Genomic DNA, 25,212 nt, shown 5'->3' with positions numbered 1-25,212 from the left:
TTGTTGTTGCTGGTGGTTGTTTTCTTCAGAGCCTTCATACCAACTGACCTAGAGTGGAAACGGGGGTGTGTACGTGGGGTCATTCGTTCTCTTCATCCAGTTATAAGAAGTGTGGTATTACTATTGGTTTAGGGACAGACCAATAGACAGAGAGCCAATCCATGCAGTTTTGAAACTGGTACATGACAGAGGTGATATGTCAGATTATTGGGGGAAGGAAGAGATTATTCAATAAATGAAACAGAATAAAAAACATTTTCCATGTAGGAGAAGATAAAAGTGGATCCCATATATAATATTTTAAAAAAAATCAACTCCTAATGGATCAAGGACTTAAATGCCCAAAACCTTAAACCAGTGTTTTCAACCACTGATCTGATGACTGGAAAAAAAAAATACTGCCTTAAACCATTCTACCTTTAATATAAAATAAAGGTGAACATCAGTTTCATCTGTATAGAAATGAATTTCTTAAATAAAACACAGAAAGTATTAACTATTACACAACACCTCCAAAAACGTGTGTGGAGTCACATATAGAAGAAACATGCCCTCCTATAAGAGACAAAGGACTAGTTTCAAAGATAAACATTATCACAGAAAAATGGCTAAAAGATATCTCTGAGTATTTTACTGAGGAGGAAACATATATGCCAATAAATATACAAAGAGATGTTTTATCTCATTAGTGATGAGAGAAACAAATCAGGTGCTGCTTGAGGGAATGTCAACTAAAACCATTGTGCTGGAAAAGAATTGGTATTTCATCTTGCAAAGCTGAACATTCAATACCCTGTGACCCAGCAATTACACTGCTTGATCAATACCCAGAGAAAACTGAAACACATACCAGAAAATGGACAGAAATGCTCATCACAGCATAATTCACCATAGTAAAGACCCAAGAACGTCCAGGTGTGTTCCCAACAGTATGAATACATAAACTGTGGTACAGAGCAGGCAAATGAGCAAGCTATAGCTATCCAAAATACAGATAAATCTCAGCAATATAATGTTGAGTGAAAAAAAGTGAGTCCTAAAAGATTTAAAAATATCTGAAACAAACCCACAAACCACCCTATGTTAACCAAGTTAACAGTTTTAAGGAGACATAGTTCATATAATACAATCCATCCACTTAAAAGTATACAATTCAAAGGTTTTCAGTACATTCAGACATGCGTACTATCGACACAGTCTATTTTTAGAATATTTTCATCTCAGAAAGACACCTTCTCTCTCCCTCACAGGACACTCCAAAACACACTCCCTCCCCTCCAACCAACCTACTTCCTGTCTCTAAAGATTTCCCTGTTCTGGATATTTCATATAAAAACATGGTCTTTGTGCCTGGTTTCTTTCACTTAGCATAATATTTTTAAAGGTTCATCCACTTTGCAGCATTTATCAGTATTATTATTCCTTTTAATGAAACCACACTTTTTAGAAATATGTACAAATGAGATGAAAGTATATACAATGGAAAGCAATATGAATATTGAAATCTGGAAAATGGTTACTTCAGGTATGGAAAAGCAAGGGAATTGAATGGATAATTGTAAGTTATTGTACAGTTCTATCTTTGGTAGTGTGTTCATGTATTATTAAAATAAATGAAAGAGGCCTGACCAAGCAGTGGCTCAGTGGATAGAGTTGTTGGACTAGGATGCAGAGGACCTAGGTTCGAAACCCCAAGGTCACTGGCTTGAGTGCAGGATCACTGGCTTGAGCATGGGACCACTGGCTTGAGTGCGGGATCGCTGGCTTGAGCGTGGGATTATAGACATGACCCCATGGTTGCTGGCTTGAGTCCAAAGGTCACTGGCTTGAACCCAAGGTTATTGGATTGAGCAAAGGGCCACTCGCTCTGCTATAGCCCCCCAGTCAAGGCACAGATGAGAAAGTAATCACTGAACAACTAAGGAGCTGCAACAAAGAATTGATGCTTCTCATCTCTTCCTCTTCCTTTCTGTCCCTATCTGTCCATCTCTGTCTCTCTCACAAAACAAACAAACAAATGCAAACATAAATAAATAAATAAAAGAAGGGCCACACTGGACTAATGATGAGTGTCTTACAAGAATCATGAGTCATATAACTATGTGAATCAGTGGTACATGAGAATAAAGGGACAAATTAAAAAAATCTGACATCATTTTTGCTCTTCAATAGACACTGTAAAGAGAGTAAAAAGACAAATCATGAATTATGAGAAAATATCTACAAAACATATGACTGATAAAAAGACCAGCACAGAATATATGAAGAGCTCCCATGACTCAATAAAACAGAGAATGCTACATAAAAATGGTCAAAGGACAATAGTCATTTCACAGATGAAGAAACATTAAGAAATGTTCTTCATAATTAGTAATTAGGACAATGCCTGATCAATCCTTTGAAAATTTAAGTCAGATCAAATCACTTCCATTTCCCATTTCATTTAGGATAAAAGCTAAAGTTCATCCCGAGGTTACAAACCCTTTTCAATCTGGCTACCTATCTGCCCTGAATTCTACTCCACTCTACACCCTGTGGTTCACTCTGCTCTAGCCACACCTGCCTCATTACTCAGGAAGAAATCAGAAATGCTTCTCCCTCAGGGCTCCTGCATTTAGTTTCCTTGGTTTGATATGCTTTCCCCTGGATAAGATAGTGCGCCATCCTTTCCATTAGGTCTTTGTGCAGATGTCACTTTCTCAATGAGGCCTTCCTGACTGGCCTATTTAAATTGCTACCTGCTTCCATTCCTAAACTTTCTATTCCCCTGCAGGCTTTACCCTTTTGTTTCCATTGCCCTTAATCCACATTTGATTATTTTACCTATTTATTTCTTTATATTCCCTGTCTTCCTACTCCTCCAGCCCATAAACACTAAAATGTAGGGTCCTGTGAAGACCAGGCCCTTTTTCCATTTTGTTTAATGCTATGTCCAGAGAAAAGAGCAGAGTCTCGCACACACAGCAGGAACTCAACCAATATTTGAGAATAACACACAAAATAAAACCATAATGAGATACCGTTATGTACCATATATATTCAATTGGCAAAATCTGAAAAGCCTGACTATATGAATTAATGGTAAGGATAAAGAGCTATAGGAACTCACTTTACTGGTTAGAGTAACATGGTACAAATACCTGTGAAAATAATTTGGTGTGAACTAGTCAACATAATTGTGCGCATGCTCTACAAATAAGAATTTCTATGTATCTATGAAATTCAATATATACCTAGTGACAAGTCCAAGAATATGCACAAACGCAATAAACTGCAATAACTGGTAATGAATACATACTTTGTGATATATCTAAAATGGAATTCTACATAGCACTAAAAAGTAACTGGCCACATCTTCACATATGGATAACTCTTAAAAATACAATGTTAATAACAAAATGCAAGTAACAAAAGAATACATATAAGGTGCTATTATAAAGTTCCAAATTAAGAATACCTGTATATAGATATAGACTAGTTAGGGACACACGCATATGGTAAAACTATTATATATGTATAATAGGAAAAGAGAATGATTAACATGCAATGCAGTGTTGTTCGCTCTGGTAGAGGAAGGTAGGAAGGGTGTGTGTGTGGGGTCTCATAGTGACTGTAGACATTAGGCATGTTCTTTCATAAACTGTGTACACTGGTGTTCATTTTATTATTGCTTTTTAAATGCAATATATACTTTTGTGTTTACCTTTTGTGCCTATTGATTTTTTTCCAAAAAGAGTAAATTTTATGTTATGTGTACTTTAACATAATGGAAAAAAACTGGGGAAAAATAAATGTGTTAAGGTAGTAAATTTAGGTTATAAGACTTTCCAGTTTGGGGAGGAAAACACAAGAGCAAAAATGAAACTGCTGAAAGTTACATAGTTTGAGTGACTTCTGTCACCGTAACATATGGAACTAGTGTGAGAAAAATGACAGTTTGCTAGTTAAGCGGTTAGTATATAGAATAATGACGGGGGACAACCTCATATAGAATATGCAAAAGTTCTGCTTTAAAGACCAAAGAGTTCACAACTTCAAACAAATCAGCATAGCTGTGGGCTGTGGGGAACAATACATGAAACAAGCTCTTTTCTTGAACTGACTTCAGGCAGATTGTAAATCTAAGGCAAAGTCAAAGAAGTACCACTGCCTGAAGTAGCGGCTACACATGCAAAGAGTGCAACTGATACGATACATGTGCAGAGAGGGAAAGGCCACGGGAACAGAACCATCCCCGAGGCTTACAACCAGAACTCCTTACCAACACACGTTTAATTTGGATCCTAAAACAGCAAACCAATTAACTTGAAACTTCGTAAGTATGGGAATTTTAGTACATTCTGAAACTACCAGTATAAAGATACCGTTTTTTCTTTACATCTTAAAAAAAAGGCTTTTTGGAAAAACTTGTTTTAATTTAAATCTTAGTATTACTAAAAGAGAAAATTATCTTTAAAATAATCCAGGAAATTCTGAGAATATCACTGGCAACTCCATGGAGAAAATGTGCTAGAGATGTTTTTAGAAAACCGTATCTGCTTCCAGTTTTTTAGTACACATTCCACGAGCAACTATTAAAATCTCAGCTTGGGCCTGACCAGGCGGTGGCGCAGTAGATAGTGTCGGACTGGGATGCGGAGGACCCAGGTTTGAGACCCCGAGGTCGCCAGCTTGAGCGCGGGCTTATCTGGTTTGAGCAAAGCTCACCAGTTTGGACCCAAGGTTGCTGGCTTGAGCAAGGGGTTAATTGGTCTGCTGTAGCCCCTTGGTCAAGGCACATACGAGAAAGCAATCAATGAACAACTAAGGTGTTGCAACGAACAACTAAGGTGTTGCAACGAAAAACTAATGATTGATGCTTCTCATCTCTCTCCGTTGCTGTCTGTCCCTATCTATCCCTCTCTCTGACTCTGTAATAAATAAATAAATAAATAAATAAGCAAACAAATCTCAGCTTGTTGCATTACAAAGCCCTTATAGCGAACCTGCTAACAGATTGACTCAAGAAAAGAGCACAAACTTAAGTTTTAAAATTCTAGCCACTCAACTAGCTTTGTACAAGTTATGATAGAGCATTGTAAACTGCTTTCCTCCCCACCATCAAAATATGAAGCAAACTGCAAATTCTTTTAGACTATTTTAAGTTCAGGTTTTCCATTTAACGGTCTTCTCTACATTCAACTCAAAATTTTTAACATCTGGTTATTTTAAAAGTTCTGACCAAAAAGACATTTTTGTGAATATGTTTAAAATAATGGATACATTGGCAATAAATGGAAATAAGAGATATAGCCAAAAGTAAATAGCGAACAGGTTTTGAGATGTTTGAAATTAAAATGTTTAAAACTGGGCTGCCTAGAAAAATGAGTTCACAACTGATTCAAAAATCTTGTATTTCTGAATAAAGAATAAATGATACAACAGCCAAAGACAAATGCCACTGATGTCTGTGTTTAAGCTTTCCAGTGAGACACTGAACAGAGGAATGGAGATGGAATAAAAGAGGGACAAAAGGAAGGATAAGAGCAGATGTCAGACTAAAAATACAACTGTCAAGAGTGGAAGAAAGAGTAAGTAGAGCAAGGGAGAGAAGGGCCATACTTCACCTCCTGCCTCAGCAAGTGGCGTCAGGAAAGGACTCCTCTGAAGAGTGAGACAGAGAGAGGGTCCCTGCTTCTTCTCTGGCCTCCATGCCTCCTCTGAAAAAGTATCCACAGCCCTGGATGTTGCCGACAAGATCTTCCCCGGAACCATCAGTGCCTATCTCATTATGCCCTTTATCCCTATTTCTATCTGGCACCAGAAGAAATCTACAACTTCCAAATCATCCCTTCTCCTAAAAAGGTACTAAACATTTCCCACCCGTCCTCAACAATGAAGCTTTTTTTTGTTTGTTTTGTTTTCAGTTTGGCGGGATGGGGTGGAAGAGAAAGGGAGAGAGGGTGGGGGGCAGGAGTAGGAAGCATTGACTCCTATATGTGTCTTGACCAGGCCAGCCCAGGGTTTCAAACCAGCGACCTCAGTGTTTCAGGTTGACGCTTTAACCACTGCGCCACCACAGGTCAGGCTGAAGCTTTTCTACAGTTAGTCATAAGCAATTATTCATAGCCATAAATAAAATCCTCTATATCCATTCACCTGCTACTTGAGGTCTCACTGAATCCTGGTTCTCCTCTGGGGACACTGCTTTCCCTCTACCTCTTTAAAGTGGTGGTGTTCTTCTCTCTCACAGTCCATTCTTCTTGATACTGCCAACTCCAGTCCACAGTCTGGCCCTTCTCCCCAAAGCCCTGAACTACGAATATCCTGTTACCAGACTATACTACCTACTATCCCTCTTTACCGCAGATATCTAATGACTTCCCTCATTTATTAAAGAGCTGAGCTTTGGCTCATTGTTGCTCTCTTCAATACTAATACTGTCATAATACTCGGTGATTTCAATATCCACACAGATGATCCTCTCAACACTCTGGGCCTTACCAATCCATGACTTATTCTGTACTCCACCTCATCTCAGAAACTCACTCTCAGAATCACATATAGAACATGTCATTACCAAAACTGCAACCTTACCAAAATCTTAACTTACGTCCTACTCTTCAATCGCTGTCTCCAATCTTTCCATTTATTCTTTCTAGTACCCCAAGGCTAACAATTCTTCTGTCTCATAGGGACCTATAATCCACCAATCCTCTGTTTTCCCCCATCCCTTGCATTCAGCATACCCTTATTTCCGTTCTAACCCAACACAGTGCCATGGTCCCTCATTACAAACACTCCCTCGCCCTCAACCTTCTTGCTCCTCTCTTGCTTCATCCTTCCTGGTTGACAAGACTTCTAGTCTGGCTTAATCCAACTCCTTCCTTACTCCATGCTTTCACTGCCCATAAATGTGGCTAAAGAAAACGTACTGATTCATTTTACCTTACATCAGTGGTCCCCAACCCCCAGGCCACGGACCGGTGGGCCATTTTGTACCGGTCCGCAGAGAAAGAATAAATAACTTACATTATTTCCGTTTTATTTACATTTGAGTCTGAACGATGTTTTATTTTTAAAAAATGACCAGATTCCGTTACATCTGTCTAAGACTCACTCTTAACGCTTGTCTCGGTCACGTGATACATTTATCCGTCCCACCCTAAAGGCCGGTCCGTGAAAATATTTTCTGACATTAAACCGGTCCATGGCCCAAAAATGGTTGGGGACCACTGCCTTACATGACCAGGAATTTCAAGTGCACCCTGTTGCTTGCTGCTCAGCAATACTAATAGATTTCCCTCTTTGCTACTTTCTTAGACAATTATTTCATCTATTCTTTTTTAAACCCTCTCCTCCTTCTTTATTCCTACTCTTAGCTGATGACCTTATTTCCTATTTCACTAAGAAAATACAAGTAAATAGAAAAGTACTCCAAGTGCCCACCACCTTTCTACCCATTGCCCTCGTGACCCTATTCTTTGCCTTCTCTCCTGTTATAATGGACACTACCAAAGGCCAACTCCACTTGTACAAACACAGCTCAGCTCCTTTTGCCTACTTCAGAATGCAGTTCTCTGCATCATTTTCCCCTGTCACTGGTGGATCATTCCCAGAAGCATACAGCATGCCATTATTTTTCTCATATTAAAGAAAAATGCCCTCTTGATCTCATTTCTCCCTCTAGTTTCCTTCCTATTTGTTTTTACCCTTTATTAAAAAAACTCAGTATTTGTCAATCCACGAGTCCATAATAATGTAAAAAAAAATGTAGGGAGGAAGCTCTACTACTATTAGTTAGAAATGCTAGCTAATAAATGTAGAAATGTCAGAAGTAGAAAATCAGGATTTTGCAACCAACAATAGAAGAGACTCAAACAGGCAATCACCAGTGAGGGCTAACCAGGTAAAATGTTAGGAAACAGGATATCCATACACCCCACAAATTACTAGCATTTACAAAGGAAAAAATGTGCCTTTATAATGGAGGAATCAGTTGAACACTAACAACTGAGTAGACAGAATTAACAGCACAAATAATGGGACAAATGGACGTTATGTGCTTCCAGATATGTACTAGTGGTTAGTATATAACAACATTTTTGGAGAATTCTTGCCAAAAACTTTTTACCTGAAGTGTGAGGAAACAAGCAGACCAATCTAGATTGTTGGGTATTCTATAAGCCAACTATTGTAGATACTTTAAAAGTGAGTGATCCTGCATCAGGAAAGACTTACAAAAAATACCATTGGAATAAGTGAGATCCGACTATTATTTTATCAACATTAAATTCTCTTAGCGTATGATGGCATTGTACTCACGCAGAAGGATGTTTCTGTTTTTGGACATTACATGCTAAAGAAATATTTAAGGGTGAAGTGTCATGATGCCTACAACTTTCTAATAGTCACACATCTTAGAAAAAGGACTTACCTATACTTATCTCCAATTTCATTCCTCATTCTCTCTAGAACCACGATCAGTCTCATCCTTCCCATTTCACCAAACTCTTCAGGATCACTGATGATCTCTACATTGATAAACTCAATGGCCACTCTTAGTCTGTACAACATTATTGACCCATTTCTCACTGAAATGCTTTCTGTACTTGGCTGACTAGATACCCCGCAACCCTGAATTTCCTCCTGTGTTTCTGGCAGGTTCTTTCCAAGTGCCTTTACATGTTCCTTGCTGACCTCAACCTCTAAATTTTGGAGTATTCCAGGGATGTTTTTGAGCCTCTTTCCTTTCCTACTTGGATATTCTTCACTTTCAGAGATCTAGTATATAATGAAGATTCCCAAATTTATATCTCCAGCCTAAACAGGGGTCTCAAACTCGCGGCCCGCCGAACAATTTTGTGTGGCCCGCAGACTAATCCACGGGCTTACTTAATTTTATCCAAAATATTTTGAACTTTGTGGATTAGTCTGCGGGCCGCACAAAATTGTTCGGGCCACAAGTTTGAGACCCCTGCCCTAAACTGTTTATCTGTCTCTCTGGTATGTCTATTTTGATATCTAATAGGCATCTTAAACTTAACATGTGACCAAAAGAAAATTTTTGAGGTTCTCTTGCAAACCTGTTTCGCCCATAATCTTCATTCTTTTAGGATTATTGCAATAGCCTCTTAACTGATCTCTCCAATTGGTCCTTGCCTCTCACTTTAATTTACTCCCAAGCTAGCAACCAGAGTGATACTGTTAAGAATAAGTCAGAACCTCTTATTGTATCTGCATGAGGTGATGGAGGCTAACTAAAATTACTGCTGCAATCCCATCACAATATGTATAAATTGAAACATTATGCTGTGCAACTTAAATGTACACAGTGATGTATGTAAATTACATCTCAATAAAACTGAAAAAAAAAAAGTCAGATCGTATTCCTAATCAGCTCAAATACTCCAACAGTTTTTCATCTAACTCAGAGAACAAGTTCAAACCCTTAAAATATCCTATATGGCCTTCCGGGTGTGGCACCGTGTTACCTCGGGCCTCAGTGACTGTTCTCTCCTTCCCTCACTCCACTCCCACTCTTCTTGCTGGCTCTCAGACATGACAGATGAGCCCCAGTTGCAAGGCTACCTATTTGCTGTTTCCCCTGTTCACACTCTTTTCTCTGCATGGCTCACTCCCGGATCTCCACTTCCTTTATTCCCTGCTCAAGTGTTTTTCCTATTAGAGACTAGCCTGTCCTCCTCTTCACCAGGATACAGGACTTACGGGGGTCAAAGATTTGTAAGTTTTGTTTACATGGTTCCTGCCATACAATAGGTGCTCAATAAGTGTCTGAAGGAAAGCTGGGCGACTAAAGACTGTTGAGTAGAAAAAAGACCAGCTATCCTACTCACCAGTGTATATTAAACCAGAGATAACAAAGAAAAAAAGAGACTCATCATATCTAATGTCTTTTAAGAGTATAAACAAAAAAATGCTATTATTTGTTTATATTCTGGATTAAATTTCAAAGGTATTTTTTATATACAGTGTGCACTATCTGTAACAAAATTTATTACATAGATTAATTAAAATATTATGGGGAGGTTATTTAGTGAATAAAACTGATTATGCTTCATATACACATATATATGTATATGCATATATGTATATGTGTGTGTATGTGTGTGTATATATATATGTGTGTGTGTGTGTAAATAAAACAAATTCCCTAATGAGGTACAATACTGATAAAGGCCCATTATGTTAATTACATGCATCACCTTCTCTACACTCATCAGTGTGAGTCAGGAAGGATACCTTCTTAGCAACACATTGAAATAGAAAATATTACTCCTCATACATCAAAATAATGAATTACAACTTTCTTTTAAAATCTTAAAATTCCAGGCCCTGGCCGGTTGGCTCGGTGGTAGAGCATCGGCCTGGCGTGCGGAGGTCTCGGGTTCGATTCCCAGCCAGGGCACACAGGAGAAGCGCCCATCTGCTTCTCCACCCCTCCCCCCTCCTTCCTCTCTGTCTCTCTCTTCCCCTCCCGCAGCTGAGGCTCCACTGGAGCGAGGGATGGCCCGGGCGCTGGGGATGGCTCCCTGGCCTCTGCCCCAGGCACTAGAGTGGCTCTGGTTGCTGCAGAGCGATGCCCCGGATGGGCAGAGCGTCCCCCCCTGGTGGGCGTGCCGGGTGGATCCCGGTCGGGCGCGTGCAGGAGTCTGTCTGACTGCCTCCCCGTTTCCAGCCTCAGAAAAATACAAAAAAAACAAAAAAAACAAAACAAAATCTTAAAATTCCAACATTTTTACTTATTTATAATCCCAATTAATAAGACTGTCGTACCACATTTTCATAAGGACCTAGACTATCAATATAAAGAATAGTTCATTCTAGCTGTTACTCTCATATACCTGCTATCTGTCTCCCTTACTCTTAAGGAATGATACTCCTGACGCTATTATACTGTATAAACCAATGTAAAAAGACAGGAAGTTTAAATAGGCTAAAGTAAAATTCCTTTTAAAAACTAAACCAACAAAAAATAAATAAAAACCAAACCAACAAACCATACTTCAGCAAGTGTTAGTGATTAAGAGTACTTCTTCTGCAGGGGTTAATATTTTGGAAATTGAAGCCACAGAAAAAACCTATGAATAATACAATATAATCTCATACTGACACTGTGTGGTTTACTGAAGTATAACATCACAAAACTCCTGTGGTTCAGGGTAATTATTGCTGGGAACACTTTTTTTTTTTTTAATTTTTCTGAAGTTAGAAGCAGGGAGGCAGTCAGACAGACTCCCGCATGTGCCTGACCAAGATCCATCAGGCATGCCCACCAGGGGGTGATGCTCTGCCCATCTGGGGCGTTGCTCGGCTGCGGTCCGAGCCATTCTAGTGCCTGAGGTGGAGGCCATGGAGTCATCCTCAGCGCCGAGGCCAACTTTGCTCCAATGGAGCCTTGGCTGCGGAAGGGGAAGAGAGAGACAGAGAGGAAGGAGAGGGGGAAGGGTGGAGAAGCAGATGGGCACTTCTCCTGTGTGCCCTGGCCGGGAATTGAACCCAGGACTTCCACACGCCGGGCCAATGCTCTACCGTGGAGCCAACCGGCCAGGGCCAGGAACACATATTTCTTAAGACAAATATCCAATGAAATATGAATCTGATACGAACAATACTCTGTAGCTTATAAGGTACCTTTATAAAAATACTCAAATTAAACAAGGAAGCTATTATTAGTCCTTCTTTCCAAATGAGTAAACTGAGGTCCGACAATATTAGCTCACTGATCCCATTTACCCTGTCTATTATGTGAAAGACCCTATACCTCTTACCAACACCGCTGCATGTGTGTCCACGTCAAGAACTCACAGGCAGCAGCAACACCCTATCGGGATCTACGTAAATACTACAGTTACTTTAAATGCACTATACACTTTATGGATTTAGTTAAATAAGAAAAAATAACTTTGAGTTTATTTGCCTAATACCACAAGTCAAAGGTAACTTTAAAAAGGGGAAAACATGCAACTCTGGTCTCTCCAGGTGGCTATGTGAGCATGATGGGGAAGAGAAGCCCATACACGCACCAAACAGACCTGAGGACAAGTGGCACAGCATATTATACACAGAAATATGACAAGGTGGTACAATCATTGTTCAGATATTATTTGAGCTATCTCTGTATAATGATACATGAATATAATTTGGAATATTTCACAAAAGTACGTAAGATACTTTCTCCTCATTAAGGATGTAAAACCCTGCGCTGAGAATAAAAATAGACCTGTAAGATACTAAAAAAAAAAAAAAAAAAAAAAAAGGGCATTATATATCAGAACATCAATTTCCCTCCGTTCAACTAACAGTAAAAAATATACACACAATGTTGATAATTCCATGGAACTGGCACTTTTACTCATTGTTGAAGGCATTATAAGCTGGTACAATCCAATTCTATTTCTCGGAAGCTATCCTATGAAAATAGCTCAAAATATGGAAAAGCCATAGATTATTTATAACATCCTAGATGCTTGGCATCTGGGATTTAAAGTTTGGGTTTTGACACTGGTAACTGTAAAAGTGCATGAGAGAACCACAGGCTGATTCACAGCACGTGGGGAGTTGCTATGTGAGGAAGTTACGTAACTGACTGGTCAGCGAGCCTCACTGCCAGCACTAGCTTCTCCTTGCATGGAGATATTTCTAAAATGGGGAGGGGGGAGGAGAGAAAAGTGTATTTTTCAAAAAGTTGTTTTTAAAACTAAAATCCCTAAAATAGCAAGCCAATTATTTGGTTGGTAATAAAAGTGAACAGATCTAAGAAAGTACTGATATTTGTGGGTTTGGAATCGGTAACAGCCTTAGGTTACATTTCTTTTCAATGCCACAGTTCTACTGTAGTGTAAGATTAGAAATGATTAAATATTCAACAACAGAGGAATAATCAATTAAATCACAATCCATCTAATCACTCAGTGGCCAAATTAGAGTAATGGAATTACAGATAGTATTTTTTACATTTCAAAATATTTTGACATTAATATTAAATCCACAAATAAAAGAGTAAAGATAAACAAGTACTGCTAAACAAAAGAGGAAATAGTTCTTAATTCATTTCAAGAGGTCAGCCTTACTCCAGTATCAAAAACTAAGGCCACTGCAAAAAAACAAAAACTGTAGACAAATATTTCTCATTAACATAGGTGCAAAATCATTACTAAATCGAGTCTAGAAATATATACAAATCATAATACATTATGACCAAGGAAGGTCTATCCCAGAGAGCCTGTTATTTAAAATTTCTGGTTATAGACCTAAGTTAAAAATATGACCTTTTGGTATTAGTACTCTATAACTATAAATAAAGACAAAGGCTGGATACAGTCTACTCACTATAACTCTGAAATACTTGCTATCAGACTTCTCAATTAATTTAATTTTAAAACTTTCTCAGTCAGCCAAATCAAAATATGTTCTTTTATAATATCTTCAATAAGTTCATTCTAAGATTAGAATTAAGCTATAATCACAACATATTTGACTTTTTGTGTGTGACAGAGACAGAGAGAGGGACAGATACGAACAGACAGACAGGAAGGGAGAGAGATGAGAAGCATCAATTCTTCCTTGCAGCACCTTAGTTGTTCTTTGATTGCTTTCTCATGTGTGCCTTGACTGGGGGGCTATAGCAGACTGATCCATTGCTCAAGCTGGTGAGCTGTGCTCAAACCAGATGGGTCTGTGCTCAAAACAGATGAGCCCTCCTCGCTCAAGCTGGTGACCTCGGGGTTTTGAACCTGGGTCCTTTGCGTCCCAGTCAGATGCTCTAGCCACTATGCCATCACCTGGCTAAGCACAACATATTTGACTTTAAAGATAGAATTCAACATTTCTTAGAATAATAAAGTCAAGGATCCAAAGTGAAATATTTCTTCACAAACATCCCAGAGTGGTCTGCCTTATTGTGAGACTTACTGACAAAGGGTGCTCACCCCGTTAAAGCAGCCTTTGGGCTCCTGGGCTGGACAAATCATACAATATAGAGAATTCTTCTTTATATTACTTTGAAGTCTAGTTTCCTTCTACTTGTATCCACTGGCAAAAGCACTAACTTCTGATAGTAAGAGAGAGTAAATCATTTACATCTTCATCCTACAAGTACTTGGAAATAACTATTAAGTCACTTCTCAGGCTTTTCTTATTTAGGCTTAATTAACTGAGTTCTCTCAACCATTTTCACATAATAACACTACCACACTTCATCTTTTCTTACCGTCACTTCCTAAAAAAGCCAAATATTTAAAACAAATGCCTTACAACACAGCACTGCATTCATACAGGAATATGCAGAAGATACATGTCCATCCTAATATTTTTATGACAATAGTCACTCGATTCTCAGATATTTAAATATGCTAAGTTTTTTCCCAAATAAAAAGAACTGTACAAATGTTATTCTCAGTGAAAAAATACACTAGTTGTAAAAAAACAGAAATGTACATAGAACACTTAATTTTTAAGCAACAGTGTTATAAGTAGCTAGCATTCTTTCATCTAGAGGCTGAAAGAACTGAATTCTATCTAAAATTATACCTAGCTTTAAAAGATCTACAGATATGTAAAAAGCAGTAATCTGCACAATCAATACTGTTTGCAAACATACATGCTGATTTGCCCAGGATGGTTGAAAAACTGTATACACTAGAAAACAATCCTTGTTTCTCCTAGCTTTTATCTTAGTTCAGCTTTGACATGGTTTTAGTTGGTAATGTACTACTCCAAAAAAACATGAACGGTTCAAGGCAGCAATAAAAATCACTTACTATGCTTTATCTTTTTGACTATTCCTAGCAAAACTGAGATGCAAAACTAAGTATTACGCATTTTGTATCAGAGAAACGTCACTAATTAAAGTCTAGTTCAGGTTATAGGTGAAAAAGTCCACTTATGAATTACATATTTTAAAAAAGGTTTAATGACTTTAAAATATATAGTACCTGGATTCAAGTTTCCATATCCTGAAAATACTAGAATCAAACCTAGGAAAGTTTTACTTTCCTAAACGGACAGGGCTGATTTGTAGTTAGTAAATCAAAGAAACCAAGAATAAACTGGCAAGAGTCACACCACCAGTCCCCAAGTAACTCAGAACTAAGTAATGTTGGCAGATACCATTTTAACTTCTTCCCCAAAACATTCCTGGAAAATAAGATTTTTAAAGTTTATGTTTCCAAAGATAGGTTAATCTTCTTTTCTGTCACATCTAAAATGCACTCAACATCCTAAAATGGAGAAATACAAGTTAACATTTAGTTAGTATCTAATTCTTACCTGGAACCCACTTAATTTCCATTTCCATATCATTTTCTTTGTTTTTCTTTTCTTTTTCTTGAATAACTTGCAAGAGTTGCCTATATTTAGCAATTTGTTCATCATCTTTCTGGGTCTTTTTTGTTTTCCCATCTTCTTCTACATTGATTTCATCATCCCCTAACAAAAAAATCAATTTTACTTAATATACAGGAATAATTTATGTCTAACTCCAGTGTTTAAATCTCAGTCAATCTAGCATTCTCCTGACAGATGCTGTCAGACATACTGTAATATCAGAATATCAACATCAGACTTAAACCTCTTAATATTAAATGAATTGAATCAAAAACTTAGGTTTTGTTTATAATAAAAATCAGTTGCAATGTAAGTTAACACTGTCTTAGCAGCACATTGGGGGATCTCCCTTTCTATTAGAATTTATATTTAAAAATAATTCTGTAGTCATGTAACATCCTGGAACTTCTGTTCCCGACAAGCATGACAGCAGGATGACATTTTGTACCTCTTTCTGTTCTCTACCATCCACCAAAAGCTATAAAACGTTATGGTCAATAAAAGGAGGCTAAATATTGCTGGGATGCATTTGACAATACATGGATTTAGCTGTTCATGAAGAGACAAATAAAGAAGTTACTTGTGATCTGAAAAAGAATAATGAGTCCTTTCCATTTGAGGGTGAGCAAAAATGCTTACTCTCAGGATCTCTTTAATATATTAATAAGAACAAATAAGATAGAAGTTTATTCAATTAATTTCTGTGTGGAAAAAATATTCACATTTCCATTTCCTGATTTCATAAAAATAATTACAACACAAAGGAACAGTATAAAATTCATGGGCAACAAATACCAAAGAAAACTAATACGTGAAACGTTTGTTTGCTCTATATTTCCACTGAAATTCTCCAAGGCAAAACCATAAATTAAGATGCTGGGTTTTAATGCAAAACATAGACTTACTGAGTTGACTGAATGTCCCAGGAAAGAAAAATTTAGAAGTAGAAAAAAGAAGATCCTCTCTACTGTGAGCTTTGGCTAACTGTTAACTAAAAATGACCAACATTATTAAGCATTTAGCTGTGAAACATCAATGTTAATAGATTGTCCTTACATCTTTAAAAAGGTGATATGGAAAAAGGACTGGTTAAATAAATGTTTTTACAGTTTTTTCTTTAAATGAATAAAAAATAGTCCAGGACATTCTTTCCATCCTATCACACTTTTACATTTTCACTCAAACAGCTGAAATTCATTTTTTTCTGTTTGTGCTTTGTGCCACAATAATAATGTTGGATGGAATTCTGTCATGTATCCCATAATTCAATGGATAAAACATCAGGAACACATTAACAAAATGGCAATGTATTTCTTTCTATTAAAAGCTTACTTCTGAAAACATAATTAGAAGCAAGCTCCTTCCAGGTTGAAATTTTAGTGGTAAGTCTCTGATGGCCTACTTTAAATTGATTTTTTCCAGTACTAAAATTTACTTTCTGAAGCTCCAAACTGTGGGATAATTCATGTAGGTCTGTTTTTTTTCACAATTCAAGGACAATAATTTGTAAAAGCCTTAATACTGTATAATGAGTGAAAAAATTAATTGTAATAGTAGGAAGCACTGCTATGATTCCTTTCAAACAACACTAGGAACATGTAGTAACTTAAGGCATTCAAATATACTACACTAAATTACAGATTAAAGTAAACGTGCAATCAATTAACATACTGAAGAAAAATGCATGCTTTAGAAACAGTATATTTCAAAAAAAAGCCATTAATCCTAAAGTTTTCAAAATAAAAATATGTGATACAAGGCAATATGCTCAGCACTGTATGAACATTATCACAACCTGTCCAATCAGGAGCCTCAAAGCTCTGGCAGGAAATGGGTGGGGGCTAAGAAAACTTATACAACTGCTCAATGTGACGGAGTCAGAACTTGAAACCAGCAGAGCCCAAGATCTTAACAAGAATAAACTGACAGCCTGACCAAGTGGTGGTGCAGTGGACAGAGTGTCAACCTGGATGCTGAGGACCCAGGTTTGAAACCCCAAGGTCGTCAGCTTGAGTGTGGACTCACCAGCTTGGGCATGGGATCATAGACATGACCTCCTGGTCACTAACTTGAACCCAAAGGTTGCTGGCTTAAGCACAAGGTCACTGGGTTGAGCAAGGGGTCACTGATTTGGCTGGAGCCCCCTCCCACCACCACTACCACCCATTAAGGCACATATGAGAAGCACTCAATGAACAACTGAAGTGCTACAACTAGGAGTTGATACTTCTCCTCTCCCCCTTCCTGTCTCTGTCTCTTTCTGGCTCTCTATATAAAAGAAAGAATATACTGACATTTTTTTCTTTTCCAAGTGAGAGGAGGGGAGATAGAGAGACAGACTGGGATCCACATGGCAACCCCTATTTGGGGCTGATACTCTGCCAATCTGGGGCCATGCTTGCAACTGAGCTATTTTTAGCACCTGAGGTGGAGGCTCCACAGAGCCATCCTCAGAGTCTGGGGCTGATACATTCAAACCCATTTAGGAAGGGAAAAGAGAGAGAAAGAAGGGGGAGGGGGAGGGAGATGGGTGGAGAAGCAGATGGTCACTTCTGTGTGCTCTGACAGGGAATCAAACCCAGGACATCCACACTCTGGGCCGACACTCTACCACTGAGCCAACCAGCTAGGGCTATACTGACAAATTAATGCTATTTTCCCACAATATTAGCTGTCCTAATGTCAATGATGGCATTGTTGTTCTCTCAAAACCAAAGAAATCCATTTGAAAAACTTGTACCCAATACGCACAAGTATACATGGAATATCCTCTTTTTTTTTTATCTCAGAGCTGCTAGTGAAGTAATGATATCCACAATTTTCAGTAAAGTGCTAAATGACCACATAGCATGCAAATGAAAAGAAAATATAAATACATTAGTATATCTGTGTGTGGGAGGGAGGACACAAAGGCTATTTGAAAAATGGATACTCAATTTTTGGAATGCTACAGAAATTAGTAAGCAACAGCCACTCAGGCCTTAAAATGTAAAGGCTTTTGTGACCAACATAATTACCATTGTGAATCATATACTTTTTCAATGATTATTAAACAGCTAAGCAATTATGTAGTTTTATTAATATGAGATGTCTAAACAAAGAAACTAGAATAATTAAATATGACTTTCCATTCCATGTGTGCAAGATAGTCCTTTACGAAATACTTAGGAAAGGGAAGCCACAGCTTCGGTAGTCTAAAACGGATAGTGATGGTCCAACCACAGGATCTCTTTTAAGAAAGTTAAGATTTGCTTGACCAGGCGGTGGCGCAGTGGATAGAGTGTTGGACTGGGATGCCGAGGACCCAGGTTTGAGACCCTGAGGTCGCCAGCTTGAGCATGGGCTCATCTGGCTTGAGCAAAAGCTCACCAGCTTGGACCCAAGGTCGCTGGCTTGAGCAAGGGGTCACTCTGTCTGTTGAAGGCCCACAGTCAAGGCACATATGAGAAAGCAATCAATGAACAACTAAGGTGTTGCAATGCGCAATGAAAAACTAATGATTGATGCTTCTCATCTCTCCGTTCCTGTCCCTGTCTATCCCTCTCTCTGACTGTCTCTGTAAAAAAAAAAAAAAAAAAAAAAAAAGTTAAGATTTAATGGTCCTACGATAATACTAAAAACACATTTTAGGATTTAATTAATTTCAGGTTTAGGTTATAAAAACAATATGTACGTAAAAGAAAAGCCAAAAGGACACCTATGAAAATGTTAAGCTAGAAACAGACCATTTATGAGCATTTATATCTGTGTCTAACATTTATGGTTCTTCATTTGCTGTCAGCACCAAGTCTTTGACTCATAATTTTGCATGACTGGGAATTTTTCTATTAGATAAGAATGGAGATGTGAAGAGATCAGGGAGATAGTAGAGCAAGATCCAGTACAGGGAAAAAGAAGTGTTTGGAATCTATTTTTTTTTAAAAGTTATTTTAAGCAAACAGCATATTCAATTTTGAAATATACTACTAATCATTTTACTCATCAAAAAAAATTTTTTAAATAAAAATATAATCTGGGAATTTCTGTTTCCATGAATAGTGAGCTAGGTACATCAGACCAAACTTTTCACTATGGACATCAAGTTGAGTTAAATATTTAAAAAGGCCTGACCTGTGGTGGCACAGTGGATTAAAGCATCGACCTGGAATGCTGAGGTCACCAGTTCAAAACCCAGGTCTTGCCTGGTCAGGGCACATACGAGAATCAAACTCCCAAGGTGCTGCTTCTGCTCCTTTCCCCACTTCCCACCTTTCTTTCTCTCTCTCTCTCTCTTTCCATCTCTGTCTCTCTCCTCTCTCTAAAAATCAATAAATAAAATCTTAAAAATATTTTTAAAAACTTCTAAGGGTTTTAAAAAAAACTTTAAAAACCTGACAAGTTAGTGAAGGATAACAAAGTCAGTATCCAAGAGAAGGGAGCACCACAAAGATGATCCCAGAGTTCAAGATCTCTCTTAACCTGAGAGCATTTACTGACCCACAAAAGAAATAGCTGTGGGACTACGCTTGGGCAGCCTGGCAGTGCCAAGAGTACAAAAGTTAAAGACCATGAGGGAGGGGATGTCAACTAGTATCCCCTGCATTAAGCACAGACCCAGAGGAATATATTCTCAGAGCAAGGGTCAACCAGAAGTAAACCAGACCTTGTGAAGGCTTACGTCATCCGGAAAGCCCAGGAAACCTTGAGCCTTAAAATGAAGTAGTTGTGGCAAATGACCAGTGTAAGGGAAGGTTTTCTCTGATTATGTACTCTCACCTCAAATATCAAATCAGCCCACAAAGTTAATGAGGCACATGAGTCAACAAAAGAGAACTATCTTGTAAAGTAATAGAAATCTACCCCAAGAGATTTGAAACACTAAAATTATTAGACACAGACAACAAAAACATGTTTACTTTGTTTACAGAAGTGTTACCAGTATCTGCAATGATTAGAAAACTATAAAAAGATATTGTTGATGTAAAAAATAGCCATATTGGGCGCCATTACAGGTAAAAGATACAATAACCCAAATTAAGAATTCAATGCATAGGTCTATCAGCATTTTCTACACTGCTGAAAAGAAAATTAGTGAACTGGAAGATAAATCATAAGAAAATATCCAGAATATAGCACAGAGAAACAAAAGACTAAAAAATATAATAGAAACACTGAAGTTACAGTGAAAATATCTAACATACATTTTTTTTTTTTTTTTTTTTTTTTTTTTTTTTTTTCTTTTTCATTTTTCTGAAGCTGGAAACAGGGAGAGACAGTCAGACAGACTCCCGCATGCGCCCGACCGGGATCCACCCGGCACACCCACCAGGGGCGGTGCTCTGCCCCCCAGGGGGCGATGCTCTGCCCATCCTGGGCGTCGCCATATTGCGACCAGAGCCACTCTAGCGCCTGAGGCAGAGGCCACAGAGCCATGCCCAGCGCCCGGGCCATCTTTGCTCCAATGGAGCCTTGGCTGCGGGAGGGGAAGAGAGAGACAGAGAGGAAAGCGCGGCGGAGGGGTGGAGAAGCAAATGGGCGCTTCTCCTATGTGCCCTGGCCGGGAATCGAACCCGGGTCCTCCGCACGCTAGGCCGACGCTCTACCGCTGAGCCAACCGGCCAGGGCTAACATACATTTAATTAGAGTCCCAGAAGGAGAGGAAAGAAGAAATATCTTAACAGATAATGACGAAGAATATTCCAAATCTGATGATACCATGCCACAAACACAAGAAACTCAATTTCCAAGCCCAATATACAAAAAGAAATCTACTCTTAGTTCTACAGTAAAACTGTAAAGTTCAAAAAAAGGAGAAAACTTTAAAGCAGTCAAAGAAAAAATCCAGATAACCTTCAAAAGACTGGAAAAAGTTAAACTGATAGATGACTTCTCAAAACCAACAATGAAGTCAGAAACCAGTGAAAAGGTGTTTCCACCTAGAACATTTTACCAGTAAAGACATCTTCACAAGTGAAGGCAAAATGAAGACATTTTTAGATTAAACTAAAACTCAAGAGTTTGACACCAGTAGATACTTATTAGAAATTATCAAAGATTTTTTGCCTGACCAGGTGGTAGTGTAGTGGATAGAGTTGGCCTAGGATGCTGGACCCAGGTTTATTTATTTATTATTATTACTTTTTTTGTATTTTTCTGAAGCTGGAAATGGGGAGGCAGTCAGACAGACTCCTGCATGCGCCCAACCGGGATCCACCCGGCACACCCACCAGGGGGCGATGCTCTGCCCATCCGGGGCGTCGCTCTGTCGCGACCAGAGCCACTCTAGCGCCTGGGGCAGAGGCCAAGGAGCCACCCCCAGCGCCCGGGCCATCTTTTGCTCCAATGGAGCCTCGGCTGTGGGAGGGGAAGAGAGAGACAGAGAGGAAGGAGAGGGGGAGGGGTGGAGAAGCAGATGGGCGCCTCTCCTGTGTGCCCTGGCTGGGAATCGAATCCGGGACTTCCGCACGCCAGGCTGATGCTCTACCACTGAGCCAACCGGCCAGGGCCTGGACCCAGGTTTAAAACCCCTAGGTCCCACCAACAGTGAATGAGGGTTCCTTTTTCTCCACAGCCTCTCCAACATTTGCTATTACCCGTCTTGTTGATCATAGCTAATCTAACAGGGGTGAGGTGGTATCTCATTGTAGTTTTGATTTGCATTTCCCTAATAACTAATGAAGCTGAGCATTTTTTCATATATCTGTTGGCCATTTGTATCTCTTCCTGGGAGAAGTGTCTATTCATGTCTTCTTCCCATTTTTTTATTGGATTGTTTGTTTGTTTGTTGTTGAGTTTTATGAGTTCTTTGTAAATTTTGGAAATTAGGCCCTTATCTGAGCTGTTGTTTGAAAATATCATTTCCCATTTAGTTGGCTGTCTGTTTATTTTTATATCAGTTTCTCTTGCTGAGCAAAAACTTTTTATTCTGATGTAGTCCCATTCATTTATCTTTGCCTTCACTTCTCTTGCCATTGGAGTCAAGTTCATAAAATGTTCTTTAAAACCCAGGTCCATGAGTTTAGTACCTATGTCTTCTTCTATGTACTTTATTGTTTCAGGTCTTATATTTAGGTCTTTGATCCATTTTGAATTAATTATAGTACACGGGGACAGGCTGTAGTCGAGTTTCATTCTTTTGCATGTGGCTTTCCAGTTTTCCCAACACCATTTGTTGAAGAGGCTTTCTTTTCTCCATTGTGTGTTGTTGGCCCCTTTATCAAAGATTATTTGACCATATATATGTGGTTTTATTTCTGGGCTTTCTATTCTGTTCCATTGGTCTGAGTGTCTATTTTTCTGCCAATACCATGCTGTTGGTGGGACTGTAAAGTAGTACAACCATTATGGAGGAAAGTATGGTGGTTCCTCAAAAAACTGCAAATAGAACTACCTTATGACCCAGCAATCCCTCTACTGGGTATATACCCCAAAACCTCAGAAACATTGATACGTGAAGACACATGTAGCCCCATGTTCATTGCAGCACTGTTCACAGTGGCCAAGACATGGAAACAACCAAAAAGCCCTTCAATAGAAGACTGGATAAAGAAGATGTGGCACATATACACTATGGAATACTACTCAGCCATAAGAAACGATGACATCAGATCATTTACAGCAAAATGGTGGGATCTTGATAACATTATAAGGAGTGAAATAAGTAAATCAGAAAAAAACAAGAACTACATGATTCCATACATTGGTGGAACATAAAAATGAGACTAAGAGACATGGACAAGAGTGTGGTGGTTACCAGGGGTGGGGGGAGGGAGGACAGGGGGAGAGTTAGGGGGAGGGGGAGGGGCACAGAGAACTAGATAGAGGGTGGCGAAGGACAATCTGACTTTGGGCGAGGGGTATGCAACATAATTTAATGACAAAATAACCTAGACATGTTTTCTTTGAATATATGTACCCTGATTTATTAATGTCATCCCATTACCATTAATAAAAATTTATTTAAAAAAAAATAAAATAAAATAAAATAAAACCCCTAGGTCAATGGCTTAAGTGCCAGCTCATCTGGCTTTATGAGGGCTCAACAGCTTGAGTGCGGGGTTGCTGGGTTGAGTGCAGGGTTGCTGGCTTGAGCATGGGACCATAGACATGACCCCAAGGTCATTGACTCAAAGCCCAAGGTCACTGGGTTGAGCAAGGGGTCACTAGCTCTCCTGGAGGCCCCAGTCAAGGCATATATGAGAAAGCAATCTATGAACAACTAAGGAACCGCACAAAGAACTGATGCTTCTCACCTCTCTCCCTTCCTATCTGTCTTTTCTTCTCTCTCTTTCTTGTGAGGGAAAAAAAAAATCAAAGATTTATTTAAGGCAGAGAGAAACTGATCCCAGACAGAAGTATAAGACTTAAAAAGGAATTGTACAAAAGAAAAGAAGTGGGGAAAATGTGGGTAAATTTAAACAAAGGCAGTGTAAAACAGTAGTATTAATGTCCTATGAGACTGAAAAAAAAAAGTTAGAATTACAATACACAGGATACCATGAAAGTTGTTTTAAGATTTCTTGTATTGCTGTATTTCCCCATGTATAGGACGCTCCCATGTATAAGACACACCTTAATTTGGGGCCCAAAATTTGAAAAAAAAAAAAAAAAATTATATCAAGTCACTGAACTCAAGTTTTATTCATCATAAAATTCATACAATTTCTCATCCCTGTCAAAACTCCCATCCATTAGCTTGTCCTCATCTGTGTCTGATGACGAATCACTGTCTTCAAATATTGCCTCGTCCTCAGTTCCACCAATGGCATTTGAAATGCCTCACTTCTTAAATAACTTTTCAACTACTGTATAAGATGCACCCAGTTTCTAGACCCCAAATTTTTCAAAAAGGGGAGCGTCTTATACATGGGGAAACATGGTATATAGGATGTAAAAATATTAATTACCATTAGACTTTTCTAAGTTAAGCATGTACATCATAATTTCTAGGATAGCGGCTAAACAAACAGAAACAGTCTACTTTCTAAACTAGTTGAGAAAAATGGAATGTAAAAAGTATTCAATCAATCCAAAAAAATTCTATTAGTTTTAAAAAAGAGGGGTAGTAAAACATTTTCCTAGGTTATTAAGAGATTGCATAATTATGTGAACTATGATAAGTCTACAAGACCATGTATTTTTGGTTAGGTCAAAGTCTTAAAGAAAATGTTCATGATTAAGGAAATTCAGGCTAAGAAAAATACTTTTTAATAAAAACTTCAATTACTATCTAAGTTATATAATACTGTACATGGGAGTATTGCTTTCCATAGAGTTTAAGAATTAGTTTGGTACTCCCTTTAAGCCACTGTAAAAGACATATTTCCATTAATAAGTCTAGAATGGACACCTAAATGCTTATAAACGTAGAATACCGGAAGATTGACAATTACCTTGTAGCACATCTTCTACTTTCTCTTCATCTTCACTAGAGGAAGCTAAGTAGGCTTGAAAATCCATGTCCAAAAGCTCTTCCTTTTTAAACTTTCTGTTGAGTGTTGTAATTCTTTCATGATCAGTCTCATCCCAAGTGATCTCCACCTTTCACCAATGAAAAAGAAAATATAACAAATAAATGTAAAAGTAAAAAATGTCAGCCACCCAAACCTGTTAGAGAGTATCGTTAACTTAGATGTTTAACAGTAAGCTATAAAAGTTAAGACATGCTCTGGCATGTGGATGTCCTGGGTTCGATTCCTGGCCAGGGCACACAGGAGTAGTCCATCTGCTTCTCCACAGCTCCTCACCTTCTGCCCCACTCCCTGCCACAGCCATGGCCTCTGGCTCTTGGCCTCCACATCAGGCCCCTCTCCCAAAAAAATAGCTTTGTTGCTGAGCAACAGAGCAGCAAACCCAGATGGGCAGAGCACTGACCCCTAGTGGGCTTGCTGGGTGAATCCCAGTTGG

General features: G+C 38.6%; 1 protein-coding gene across 2 annotated transcripts in view; it reads right to left on the bottom strand.

Annotated features, from left to right (window-relative positions):
• Nucleotides 1–25,212, bottom strand: part of ESF1 (ESF1 nucleolar pre-rRNA processing protein homolog) — a 74,196-nt gene that overhangs the window by 28,349 nt on the left and 20,635 nt on the right. For both annotated transcript variants that reach the window (XM_066387112.1, XM_066387113.1), the window contains exons 8-9: nt 24,699–24,846; nt 15,271–15,429 (exon numbers count right to left, since the gene is read on the bottom strand). In XM_066387112.1, coding sequence (XP_066243209.1) covers nt 15,271–15,429; nt 24,699–24,846 — 307 coding nt within the window. The remainder of the gene's footprint in view (nt 1–15,270; nt 15,430–24,698; nt 24,847–25,212) is intronic.

Source organism: Saccopteryx leptura, chromosome 5, assembly GCF_036850995.1.
Source record: "Saccopteryx leptura isolate mSacLep1 chromosome 5, mSacLep1_pri_phased_curated, whole genome shotgun sequence".
Classification (NCBI taxonomy): domain Eukaryota; kingdom Metazoa; phylum Chordata; class Mammalia; order Chiroptera; family Emballonuridae; genus Saccopteryx; species Saccopteryx leptura.
The sequence above is the reverse complement of the archived record's forward strand: the minus strand, read 5'-3'. Positions and strand labels throughout refer to the sequence as shown.